The sequence below is a fragment of the Littorina saxatilis genome, linkage group LG15 (genome assembly GCF_037325665.1).
Source record: "Littorina saxatilis isolate snail1 linkage group LG15, US_GU_Lsax_2.0, whole genome shotgun sequence".
Lineage (NCBI taxonomy): Eukaryota > Metazoa > Mollusca > Gastropoda > Littorinimorpha > Littorinidae > Littorina > Littorina saxatilis.
In genome coordinates this window covers 28,716,832-28,730,112 of record NC_090259.1, presented here as the reverse complement: position 1 = coordinate 28,730,112, position 13,281 = coordinate 28,716,832, and the positions used below count along the sequence as shown (strand labels likewise).

Sequence of the window (13,281 nt, the reverse complement as noted above, 5' to 3'; positions counted from 1 at the left end):
ACACCAGACTTTCATTGAATGCGGACACTGACAAGATCTTGTGTACATAGAGTCTGTTGCCCAGGATAGGTTATCTATGGTTATCACAAAGGGAAGAAAAAAGAAGAAGAAAAAGAAAAGAAAGCCTAAACACTTGAAATACGGCCTTACACAGCCGTTCGAGTGTGTGTGAGTGTCAGTGTGTGTTTGTGTGTGTGTGTGTGTGTGTTTGTTATGGTGAGCAGTAGCGATGCGCAGAAAAATAAGAGTTTAATCTTACAAGGCCGTAGCCTTTTTTATATTTTTAAGGCCTTAACAGAAATATGGCACAATTTCTGTACACCCTTATGAGCGGACTATAAATGCAGTAGAACCCCCCCCCCCCCTCCCCCCCCCCCCCCCCCCCCCCCCCCCCCCCCCCCCTGCCCCTATTTTTAAGATCTTGAAAAATCCGAGTCTTCTTCTTCTTGTCGATCACACATCCGTTATGATTATTGTCAGCGCGGACAGCGATACAAATGATGCCGTCTTCTGTCCTGGCTCAGTACAGCTGGCAGCGGAGGGCGACTGCAGTTGGCCGCACCGGCGGGTGTCCTGAGGCTTTTTTAAGGTGGGGCATCTCTGGAGGATGATTCAAGGTTATGGTCCGATCTTCAAGACCCCAGGGAAATGTGGGCATTTAGGCGGTTATGCGCGTTGCGGAGTCGTATCAGTAATATGAGTATATCAGGTCTTTAAATTTAAAAAAAAAAGTCAATCTTATGAGAACCAGTCCTTCCAGTGAAAACAATTTCGACTCGCAATCTCAGATCTGTCCAGGCACTGTTTTACATGGGGCAAGCCTGGCTTTCCTTTGTGCAAAGTAGGAACTGTCTGTTGAATTTCTTAACAAACTTTAGTGGATATATGTGAAATGAATCCATACAAAACGTCCCTTTTTCACAGGAAGCAGCCGTCAGGATGTTGATTTATGATATATGTGTCCGGGCGGGGATGTAGCTCAGTCGGTAGCGCGCTGGATTTGTATCCAGTTGGCCGCTGTCAGCGTGAGTTCGTCCCCACGTTCGGCGAGAGATTTATTTCTCAGAGTCAACTTTGTGTGCAGACTCTCCTCGGTGTCCGAACACCCCCCGGCGTGTGTACACGCAAGCACAAGACCAAGTGCGCAACGAAAAAGATCCTGAAATCCATGTCAGAGTTCGGTGGGTTATAGAAACACGAAAATACCCAGCATGCTTCCTCCGAAAACGGCGTATGGCTGCCTAAATGGCGGGGTAAAAAAACGGTCATACACGTAAATTCCACTCGTGCAAAAAACACGAGTGTACATGGGAGTTTCAGCCCACGAACGCAGAAGAAGAAGAAGATATATGTGTCCCAGTGAAGGGTGTTCTTCTCCCATGTAAAATCATGGCCAGATCTCGATCTGTGTTCACGGGGAGGACGGTGCCTTTAAAATACAGGTGAATTTACCGACATAATGTACAGAAAATCTCAGGGATAAAATGATGTAGTAAAAGGGGGAAGTTCCCAGTCTAAAATCGCGTGTGTGTGTGTGACTCAAGACTCAAAACTCAAGACTCAAAGACTCAAAATGTTACTGTCCTTAGGCCAAAAAAAATAATAGGTGTGGTTACGGTAACATAGCCAAAAAAAAATAGGTAGGAAGGTAGGCAATCACTTTTTTTTTTTTTACTTTTTTTTCTAATGTGTACAAATTAAACCTACTTGACAGGGAAATAAGTGTGCGACTCGGGCGCTTTCGCTTTCATTGCGTTTTCTGCACTCGTTTTCTTGTGTTGTTTTTGTTTTTTTGACAAATGTAATAAAAAGTTATAGGGTCGGCCCCTAAAAATAGGGTAGGTCGGGTTACCGTAACCACACCTATTTTTTTTTTTAGGCCTTATAAAAACCAGGAAAATTGCCATGCAGTGTCAGGTTACCACAGACATTAAATACATCACATTTACTAAGAATTAAGGATTGCACTTAAAACTAACAACACTAAAACCGTATCACATTTTCTAAGAATTTATGTGTGTGTGGGGGGGTGGGGGGGGGGAGAGATGTCTTCAAAGGGATTCTTTCTTTCTTTCTTTATTTGGTGTTTAACGTCGTTTTCAACCACGAAGGTTATATCGCGACGGGGAAAGGGGGGAGATGGGATAGAGCCACTTGTTAATTGTTTCTTGTTCACAAAAGCACTAATCAAAAAATTGCTCCAGGGGCTTGCAACGTAGTACAATATATTACCTTACTGGGAGAATGCAAGTTTCCAGTACAAAGAACTTAACATTTCTTACATACTGCTTGACTAAAATCTTTACAAACATTGACTATATTCTATACAAGAAACACTTAACAAGGGTAAAAGGAGAAACAGAATCCGTTAGTCGCCTCTTACGACATGTTGGGGAGCATCGGGTAAATTCTTCCCCCTAACCCGCGGGGGGTCTTTAAAGGGATGTTCCACTATATCTGATAACAGTATTTGACAAGAAGCTGCTCATAGAGCCGTCACGACTCATGAGATGAAAACTCTTCACTGATAAATAAACTAATGTTCTCCTTGAAAACGTAGCCAGGCCTTTTTTCTTTGATGTTTGTGCTTGTTAGCGTCCAGACATTCTGATAATCCTTGCTCCACGGCTATTGCCAGTTGTCTCTCTGACCGAACGCGAAAGTCCTACGCGAATCTATCATAAGAAGAACACAGAGTGATCTCACATATGTTGTTCACGAGCAGTGTTCGCGAGACGAAAATGATTGCAGATTGGCCGACTTCGACAGTGATTTCCGTTCTGTTCTTCACAGTTATGATAAAGACATCGTTCTAAGGTCAAAATAAGTCGAAATTTTGGGACTGCTGCCGGAAGGAGACCGTAATATATGGTTGCATCACTGTCAACAAAATCGTCTGCTCCAGCGAGGGCCGGAACCAAACTGATTATCACGTGACACTTATGCCATATTTAGAGTTATTTGCACAGTAAATACATCCGCGAAAAATAGCTCGCTTGAAACTGTCTAAAATAAAAATTCCTCTGATCTGTAATTTAAAAATTACAAAACACCATGAAAAATCATTATCGACGATCGCGAATCTGCTTACATCCATAACACATTACAAAAAGCTCTAAATATGTACACAAATCGGTTTCCCTGCCAGACAAGGAAACTCAAGACATCCTGTCAGGGAGAGAATGAGCCGAACTCATTTTGACCTTAGGTCAGGATGAGCGTCCAGAGACCAATTTGTCTGGAAATCACAGTCCACCAAGTCACGCAGATTCTTCATCCTTTCACACCGGTGTCACGATTTCATCTTTCGCCTGTGTACATATTTCCCCCTCGACATTATACTTAAGACTGAAATGTTGTTTCCTGGTAAAATTAAGAAGTGAAATTATTTATGGACGAAAAGCATGTCAGTTTCTTGCATGTGAAGAAAATTGGTGGTAAAATTTAATAGATTTCACCCCCAAAATCGAATTCTTCGAAAACGTGTACTGAGTGGTTACGTCCCTTGAGTAAGAAGGAAAACATTTTAGGATGAATCAAATTTCTAAGTTAAATAAAACAAATTGGTTGGACAAATTTGGCCCCATGAATGTAAGGTACACAAGGTCGATCATCAGTACTGTCGAAGGGTGTTTTTGTTTTGTTCAGTGTAGAGTTTATACTAGATCAACGAGGCCGAGAAGCGAAATATCAACACGGCGAAAGATGAAAACGTCACACCGGCATCAATCAGCAAGTAAGCAAACACAATATACAACCAGCAACAGGGAAAAGTGTCACACGCATGTATTAATCCGACTAAGACAGAAAATAGACAAATGGCATGAATAGAAGAGCAAAACTTGTGTTTATTCTTATTGAGTCATTCGTTGTAATTGCAAGTAACCTCCACTACAGTTTTAAGTACAGTACTCCCTCTGTTTGAGGATCTCTTAACAATCTGAGAGAATAAAGCCTTAATTCAAACAGCTAGGAGGAGTCTTAACTAAGATGGAGGAACATTCAGTGACAATATCAGTGTTCATAACCTCTGTAAGTTTACCCCCATTTTAAGACTTCCTCCACTTTAAGATATCAGTGTTCATAACCTCTGTAAGTTTACCCCCATTTTAAGACTTCCTCCACTTTAAGATATCAGTGTTCATAACCTCTGTAAGTTTACCCCCATTTTAAGACTTCCTCCACTTTAAGATATCAGTGTTCATAACCTCTGTAAGTTTACCCCCATTTTAAGACTTCCTCCACTTTAAGATATCAGTGTTCATAACCTCTGTAAGTTTACCCCCATTTTAAGACTTCCTCCACTTTAAGATATCAGTGTTCATAACCTCTGTAAGTTTACCCCCATTTTAAGACTTCCTCCACTTTAAGATATCAGTGTTCATAACCTCTGTAAGTTTACCCCCATTTTAAGACTCCCTCCACTTTAAGACCTGAATTTCTAAGATTTTACGAGGTCTTAAAAGCGGGGGGGAGGGGGGATTACACTGTAGTTTTTACTGGGCCACGATGCTGCCTAGAGTGTTGTCACAGCGGCAGAGCGGACAGCCGTTGGCGTCCTTGGCAAACTGACCGCTTGGACACCACAAGTCACACAGTGCCATGTGAGCGTTGAAACAGGCTGAAACAATTGTGTACAGATTGAAGTAGGAATACATTTTAAAGGCCTAGAAGTATTGTATCAGTTTTTACAATTCTTTGTAAGCGTTGAAACAGGCTGAAACAATTGTGTACAGATTAACGAATGAATACATTTTAAAGGCCTACACTTATTGTACAGTTGAATCTGCCCTCGCGACCACCTCTCCAAAGCGACGACCTGCCTACAACGACTAAGGATAAGGATCTCAGATGAGTTTATTCTTCACCTGTCTATTACGAAAATGTGTTGGCCGGTCCCTTAGCTGGTCGGTTTAGACAGGTTCGACTGTATCCGTTTTTACAAATTATAGTAAGAATTACAGCGAAAATTGTATGTTCCACTCGTATTGTTATACAGCGCGCTGCTTGCTTAATTGTGTATATATACGAATGTGTTTGTGCGTAGCTGCACACATGTACATGTGTGTCTAAGCACCTGCGTGCGTATGTATAAGTGTAGACAATGTCTTGGTGTTGGTGTCTCTGTTTGCATGCACACGCGTAAGCATATCAGTGTGAGTGTGCGTGTGCATGGTAGACGGGCGTGAAAAGATCATATAAATTGCTTTTGGTTTAAACATGATTTTATTTAGATAACATAGGGTGGCATATATTACAAAGTGTAAACTTGGGACCACACAACAAGCTATGCTTATATTAAGTGTGGTTATACATTTACCACCCATGTATGTATGATGCTATGCGCCAGTGATGTATGAATGCTATTTATTTTTGTTTTTATCACACAGCAAGCTGCTTTCCTCGTGTATTTTTTATGTTCATTCATGTATTGTACACTTGGCAATAAATTATCTATCTATCTATCTATCTAAGAATCTTCAGACTTGTTGCTGAAATCAGACTAAGTTTTTTTTTTGAGCCATTGAACACGCGTTCAGAGCTTTTCTTTGTGAACTACCCTCATATCGGAATGTGTATTGATTATCATTTCAAGAACGTGTCCATAAGCAATCTGCTTGTTAACGTTCTTAATGTTGTTATTGTTTGAAACGTGTGTATGAGAAATTGAATAAAACACGCTTAAACCAACTACCCTCATAGTTTGTGTATTATTTTGGAACCCTACGTCACTTTCAGACTTTTTTTTATAATACTTTTTCCCATGTCTGATTTACATCTACACTGAAAACGTCTTGTTCAGGTACTGTCAAGGTCATTATAATGCGAATATCCATTAACCCCCCCCCCCCCCCCCAAAAAAAAAAAAAAAAAAAAAAAAGAGAGAGAGATTAAAATAAAGAATTTTACTAACAATCTTAAACAAAGTGAGAGAAGAAAGTAACTTCTAATTACTTTTCAATCCCGTAAGCGACGTCTTCTGGCAGGTGTGGCCACAGCCGTTAGAGCGACAGTGAGTGCCGGTAGCGCAGTCCGCATCGCTGGAACACCTCTCCACACACGTGCCAAACAGCTGGCGTAGTGAGAAACACTGCACGCTGCTGACTGCATGTATGGACACACACATCATCATCATTATCATCGTCGGCGTCATCACCATTATCATCGTCATCGCCATTATCATCATTGTCGTTGTCGTCGTCGTCATCATCATCATGTGCAATTTCAAAAAAAGTGTTTTAAATTCGGCGATCGACTCAACGGAACGAGGTTTGACATTGGGCGGTAGCAATACTTACCTAAATTAAACCCTCCAGACTTTTACCTTTTGGATTTTCTGAATATATGATTATACACAAACACCCCCTTAACCCACTAGATCATCGGTGACCTGAAAAAAAACCCAGTTACAGCTAGGTTCAGGGCAATCCCTAGACAGGAAAGCTGTTGTGCCATTGACAATTTCGGAGGTGCAATTTGGAATACATTTTGGAGAAAAGGTAAATGTCGGACCATTTTACCTACTGACTCAAAACTCTGTAGAATGGTCGTGGATGAACTGAAGTTCATGCACAACAACTATGAAAATGTTTGCTAAACTCAATTAAAGTAAAGTTACACTTGCGCAATGTCGCACAAAATTCATCAATGACAGTGAACACATTCATCAATGGGAAATGCCCTGATCCTGCCTGTAATTGTTGTATTCAAGTCACTGATTGTCTAATGTTGATTGAGGTATACTATGTCTTTCGAATTAGTTCAAGGTAACACTCTTGAGGGCTTAAATCGGGTTAGTTTAGCTACCGCTCAATTTCAAATCTCATATTGTTGAGTCGATCCCCGGCCGAATTTGGGAACTTATTTTGAAAATCGCACAAAAGTTAGACCCTTTAATCTATCTATTCAATTGCCTCTAGAGGAAGGGTCATACATAGGCTGAAGTTCACGTTCCCCAAATATAAAGTGATTCGGTCAACAGATTTCATCATTTTTTTCATTTTTCATTTCCATTACTTTATTGTCCCATCGCTGGGAAATTCGGGTCGCTTCCTCCCAGTGGAAAGCTAGCAGCAACGGAGTCGCGCTACCCAGGTGTCTGCGTGTTTAGGTGTATTCAGCCACCTGCACTTATGGCAGAATGACCAAGGTCTTTTACGTGCCATTGTGATGACACGGGGGTGGGACATGGCTTCCGTCTCTGGGTCTGCACATAAAGTTGACCCGTGTCCGTCCCGGCCCGAATTCGAACCTGGGACCTTTCGATCACAAGTCCAGTGCTCTACCAACTGAGCTACCGGGCCCCCATGTAGAAGTTATTAACATTTTTGTGGGTTGCATTATTTTTGGGTCACCCGGATAGAAAGGATGTAACCTTTCTGTCTTATGAACTATGAAAACATAGAAAGGGTGGTTAACAGACTCTATTTTTGTCAAATAATATATACAGAAAAAAAGGGTTTTCTAAATTGAAAGTTAAATGCTTGGCATATATAGTAGATACTTACCAATCAGAACAAAAGCGAGAATAGCGAGTAGTGTGAACTTCATGTTTGACTGTTGGTGAAGAACACTGACGGAATAGACTCAGTGAAACTCGTTGTCAGAGTTGTTTATGACAGCTGTAGTAGAAAGGTTGTTCTGATAAAACGATCCTGCTTTGCTGTAAAGTTACAAACACGATTTCTTATCAGTTGTGTCAGCTTTAGTCACGGATCTGTTCTCATTGTTTCTTTTATCATTACTTTAAAAAAAAGGTTTTATTTTGTATATGAACTTTACACACACACACACACACACACACACACACACACACACACACACACACCCACACACACACACATTATGCGCACAGTAGAGAGAGAGAGAGAGAGAGAGAGAGAGAGAGAGAGAGAGAAAGAGAGAGAGAGACAGACAGACAGACGGACTGACAGACGGACTGACAGACATGCAAACACACACACACACACACACACACGTACACACACACACACACACACACACACACACGTACACACAAACACACACACACATTTCAATCTGTGTATGCCATATATATATATGACCTACAGTCTGTTTCAAGATCCATGTCATAAAGATAATTATTTATTTTGGAAAAGTGAATGATCTGATCTTGTGACCTGATGTTTAAGGCACAGGTCTTGCCATCCATAACACACCATACGAAGAGTTACTGAAACGAAGTATTATCAAATGAATTAGCGAGTCGATCAAGTCTTGAAACATCTGTTATCTTAGGTCACAAAAATTAGGCCTCAATTAATATCCACAAGGACAAGACCAAGATCTTGAAGATCAACACCACCAGTAAAGAGCCCATCACCCTAAGTGGAAGTCCCCTTGAAGAAGTGCAGTCCTTCACATACCTTGGCAGCATTATCGACCAGCAGGGAGGCACAGATGCGGACGTCAAGGCAAGGATCAGCAAAGCAAGGGCCGCCTTCATCCAGCTCAAGAACATCTGGAACTCCAGACAACTGTCTCTAACCACGAAAATCCGACTGTTCAACTCTAACGTAAAGTCGGTGTTACTATATGGAGCAGAGACCTGGAGAACGACCAAGACTACCACCAGAAAAGTCCGGACCTTCATCAACAACTGCCTTAGGAGGGTCCTCAAGATCCGCTGGCCCGAAACCATCAGCAATGCTGACCTTTGGGAAAGGACCTGCCAACTTCCTGCAGAAGAACTAATCAGGAAAAGGAGATGGGGATGGATTGGACACACCGACTATGTGAGTAGCATATTTGTGAGGTGAAACCACGTCGTGTTTTTAACCTCCCTAAATGTTGTACAGGCGAGGGTAGCTGACCGGACTGGCGTTATTCACGTGTTTCGGGTGTTGCACGCAAAACTGGCTTAGCTTGATGTGAGTTGTGTTTGAGACATGTAGCTGGTCTGGGGTAAATAACGTCACAGCGTGTGAGATTTCCAACCGGGAAGGTTGTTCAGCGTGTGTCAGACTTGTTCTGGGAACAAGTACTCTTTCAAGAGACGGGTCTCTTAAGGTAAATGATTTACTATGTTGTATATTAGTGACGTTGGAATACATAGCTGGAGCGTAAAGGTTAGTGTGTATAAAGTGCACCCAATCTTAGTGTGAAGCGTTGAGAGAATTCTTGATGTAATTGTTTCACGGTTTTTTTCATGGGGAATTTCTTGAACATAATTGCTACGCATTTATGTTATGTTTAAGACGGTCATGCTTTGTATGGGGAGTGTTATTCATTGATTAAGTGTTAGTTGGATATTGAATCTGTACGGAATGTGAACGTGGAATGAACGAGAATGTATGAGTGGTACATGAACGTTTGGAAGAAGAGATGGTTTTAGAGAATGTTGTATTAAGACTTGGTTAAATTCTTTAGGAGTTTCCATGAGGGTTTTCCATGGCGTATAAGGGAGGGACCTTACACGAGAGAAGCGCTAGACGACGGTGGAAGCAAGGGACCACCTCTGCGCAGATGACTAGACGAGTGGAGTCTTCATCGAGACCGGTCGTAGCTGACGACGGTTGTTTCCGCTACGGGCGGAAGGGTTTCTCGGGGAGAAACCTGGAAGGTGTGTGCGGGCATCGTCCGTGAGATGTGTTGGTGTCTTCAGTGAAAGGTGCGTGTTGGCATCTTCAGTGGAAGGTGTGTGTTGGCATCTTCAGCGAAAGGTGTGTGTTAGCATCTCTGTGTGTTAGCATCCGAATTCATTATTCTACGACGATTCAGCGGGACAAGTAAGTGAACTGGCGACATGCAGTGAGCCGTGAAACGAACTCGTGAGTGTCTGTTGGTACCTTCTTGTGTGCGTTAATCTATATTTGAGAGAGTATTGTTATAATATGTATTTACATGCCTTGAGTGAAAGCTGGAAGATTGTGCGAACTGTGTGTTGAAAAGTTGTTCGTATTGATGTATTTAAAGTGAAGAAGTTTGTTGTTTTTGGTTGAGGAATTAATGAGCCTGCACCCTCCCAAGTTCTGTTTTTGAAGTGTTTGGTGTGAAAGGGTAGAGACAGTGCAAAAGGGCAGAACACGCATAATAAATTCACATGCAAACCACTTCGTGACAGTGGTGACCCCGATTTAGCCCTAAATAGGTTTTTGTTTCTAAGGATAGATTTTTGTTGTAGTTAAAAAGCAGTTGCTTCCCTTTCAGTAGAACGGAATTGAGAAATAGTGGTTGATAAAGAAGTGCCTTAGTGTAGCTAATTATACATACTTTGATACTTTGCGTATTGTAGTGTTTGTGTATGTGTATGTTATTGGACACCCCCTCTCCAGCTCTAGGGGTCTACGTAGTTGTATAGTTCTTACGTAGAGAGGGCCTTAGTTTCTGTTTGCTTCCTTTTCTGTGTATTTATTATCTATCTTTCTATCTAAATTCTAGCTCCCTTTCCTATAAGTTTTTTAAAAACTATTTTTCTTAGATTCTATCTTGGATTGATTGTTGTGTATGATTGGTGTCGTTGAGGTGCAGGCTTATTTTAAATAAAATAGTATAGGGTGTGCCATTTTTTTGTGTGTATAAATTCTGAAATTTTTTATTTTTTTTTGTTTGGACTCTGATATTTTTTTTAGTTGTGTACTCTGGCTTGAAAAGTGTTTGTTTATTATTGTTATTGTTGTTCCTATTTGTAGTTGGATTAGTAATAGGGTGATTATCTCCCCTATACTAGTGTTTGATATTTAGTTGTTGGTTTGGGGAAAGTTTTGTGGGTTTTTATTTTTTTTTAAATTTTGTGGTTAGTAATAATTTGTAAACATTTGTACTTAGACAAAATTTTGGGTAAATTTTTTTTTTTGGTTGTTGTTGTGTGTGAACATTTAAATTTTGTTTTGGTTTTGCTCGGGCGATTGATTTTTCTTAAAGGATCTGACGCTGGTTAGTGGTGTTTGGAATTGAAATTTTCATTTAAAGTGTGTTATTTGGGTTTGAGAAACTTTGAAATTTCCAGTTAATTTATTTTTTATTTTTGTTGTTGTTGATGTTCTAAAGTTGTTAGTTTAAGTTTGACATTGATTGACAAGTGTTTGAAGCTGCTATTGATTGTTTAATCTGATATTTTCTAAATTATAATTTTTTTTGTTGAACTCTATAAAGTTTATTGTTTATTTTTGAGACTGGTTGTGTAAATAGTTAAGTAGTAAACAATTTGAGGATTGTTTTAAAAAGGCACAAGATTTCTGTTAGTTTAGTATTTTATGATACTCTTTTGTGTGTGTTTAGTATTGCGAGAAAGTGGTGTATGATACAACTTTTGATACCTAAAGCAATTTCGTGAAACTTGTGTTACTTGATCCATTGTATTACTTTGAGATTACTTTGATATTTTGACATTGTAAAGATGGCTGAGCATAGTGATACTGGTGGTAGCACATATGATCATTATTTGGCGTTGGGAGAGAAGCATGGCTTAAAGGCAGAAGCTTTGTTTAAGTTTGCTCAGGATCATATGGATAGAGAAGAGAGAATTCAGGAAAGGGAAGCAAAGAAAGTAGCAGCTGAAGCTGAGGTTGAAGCAAAGAAAGTTGAGGCTGAGACAAGAAGATTAGAAACTGAGGCTGAGACAAAAAGATTAGAAGTTGAGGCTGAGTCAAAGAAAGCACAAGCTGAGGCTGAGACAAGAAGATTAGAAACTGAGGCTGAGACAAAAAGATTAGAAGTTGAGGCTGAGTCAAAGAAAGCACAAGCTGAGGCTGAGACAAAAAGGTTAGAAATTGAGGCAAACAGGGATGCAAAGAGGTTAGAAGCAGATACTGAAGCGAGGAAAATGGATTTGGAGTTTAAGAAAGCAGAGGCGCAACAAAGTACAGGTGGAAATGCAGGTGGAAGATCAGGTCCCAGCATTAGGCCCCAGTACCCAAAACTCCCCATGTTCAAGGAAGATAAAGATGACATTGACAGTTTCTTGTTCAGATTTGAAACGCATGCAAAGGCGAACAAATGGAATGATTCAGAGTGGGCCACTTATTTATCAGCTTATCTGGAGGGTGGAGCTTTGTCTTTGTTTCATTCATTGTTTTCAACGGGTACTTTGTCGTATGAAGACTTGAAGAAAGAGTTGTTGAAGAAGTTTCAGTGCACTCGAGAGGGATTTCGGGAGAAATTTCGCAGTACGAAGCCAGAGGCTGATGAAAGTTTTGGCACATACGTAACAAGGATGACGCATTTGTTCAACCGTTGGTTGAGGTTGTCGGATATAGAATCCTCATATGAAGCATTATTTGATTTTGTGTTGTGTGAACAGATTCTTACCAGTGTATGCACTGATTTGGCAGTCTTTTTGAAAGAACGTGATTGTAAAAATTCAAAAGACATGATTGCTAGCGCAGAAATGTACAAATCAGCCCATCCAAATAAATGTTTGGCCAGAAAGAGTCAAGTAAATCCTTTGGGGACTGGGAATGTAGCGTTCAATCAGAATCGTGGATCAGGACAGTCTTACAATCGTGGTCAAGGAGATAGTGGCAGAAGACAAGATGGTATGAGCAGAAATACCAGGTTTCAAGGCAGAGGAGATGATCGTAGGCCGGGTAGAAGAGGATGGCAGCAAGGAAGTACTAGGGATACAGGTACTGAACAGCAGAATCAGGACACATGTTACAGATGTGGGCAGTTTGGCCATTACGCTAGAGAGTGTATTCGGGTAGCATATTCAGCGAAGTCGGTAGCGGATTGTCAGGACGCTGGAGTGTTGGTTAGCTCGGCAGCATTCGGGTCGTTGCCATTAGCGGAAGGTCTCGTTAATGGGAAGCAAGTTTCAGTACTGAGAGACACAGGAGCTAATGTAGCTGGGGTAAGGAAGTCGTTGGTCTTACCAAGCCAGTACATAAAGGGAGAGGTCCAAAAAGTGAAGGGTTTTAGTGGACGGATTGATTTGTATTCATTGGCGGAAGTGGTTGTCGATACCCCATATTTTCAGGGAAAGTTGAAATGTTGTGTGCTCACAGACCCAGTCGCTGACCTAGTGATAGGTAATCTTCGGGGTGTGGTACCCAGAGTAGATTTATTCCTTGGGAATACGCAGGGTGTTGGATTGTGTGCTGATGTAAGTCACAAGAAAATCACTGAAGACATGGTACTTGAGAAGGTCGTGTGTGGTACGAGTAGGGCAAAAGCCAAAAAGAAACTGGAGGATTCCCCGGTGCCATTGAAAAATGTGGTTACTCCTGATTTGTCGGTTAAAGAGGAGGATCTGAAAAGTTTGCTGAGAGAAGATGAGACATTGGAAGAGGTGTTGAGTGTGTCACGAGAGGATGAGAAGTA

At 41.0% G+C, this 13,281-nt stretch overlaps 1 protein-coding gene across 1 annotated transcript; it reads right to left on the bottom strand.

Annotated features, from left to right (window-relative positions):
- Positions 1 to 3,828: 3,828 nt before the first annotated feature.
- LOC138949010 (anosmin-1-like) lies at positions 3,829 to 7,660 on the bottom strand. The gene is made up of 3 exons (XM_070320706.1): positions 7,509 to 7,660; positions 5,956 to 6,105; positions 3,829 to 4,621 (listed from the first exon to the last, which is right to left on the bottom strand). Exons 1-3 carry the CDS (start codon positions 7,549 to 7,551, stop codon positions 4,497 to 4,499), a joined length of 318 nt encoding a protein of 105 aa, XP_070176807.1. The 5' UTR covers positions 7,552 to 7,660; the 3' UTR covers positions 3,829 to 4,496.
- Positions 7,661 to 13,281: the final 5,621 nt, after the last annotated feature.

Coding starts and splice junctions, on each gene's coding strand:
- LOC138949010 (XM_070320706.1), bottom strand. CDS start 7,551: ATGAAGTTCACACTACTCGCTATTCTCGCTTTTGTTCTGATTG. Junction 6,106..7,508: donor TCTCGCTTTTGTTCTGATTG/GTAAGTATCTAC, acceptor CCATACATGCAG/TCAGCAGCGTGCAGTGTTTC. Junction 4,622..5,955: donor GTCGCTTACGGGATTGAAAA/GTAATTAGAAGT, acceptor CAATTGTTTCAG/CCTGTTTCAACGCTCACATG.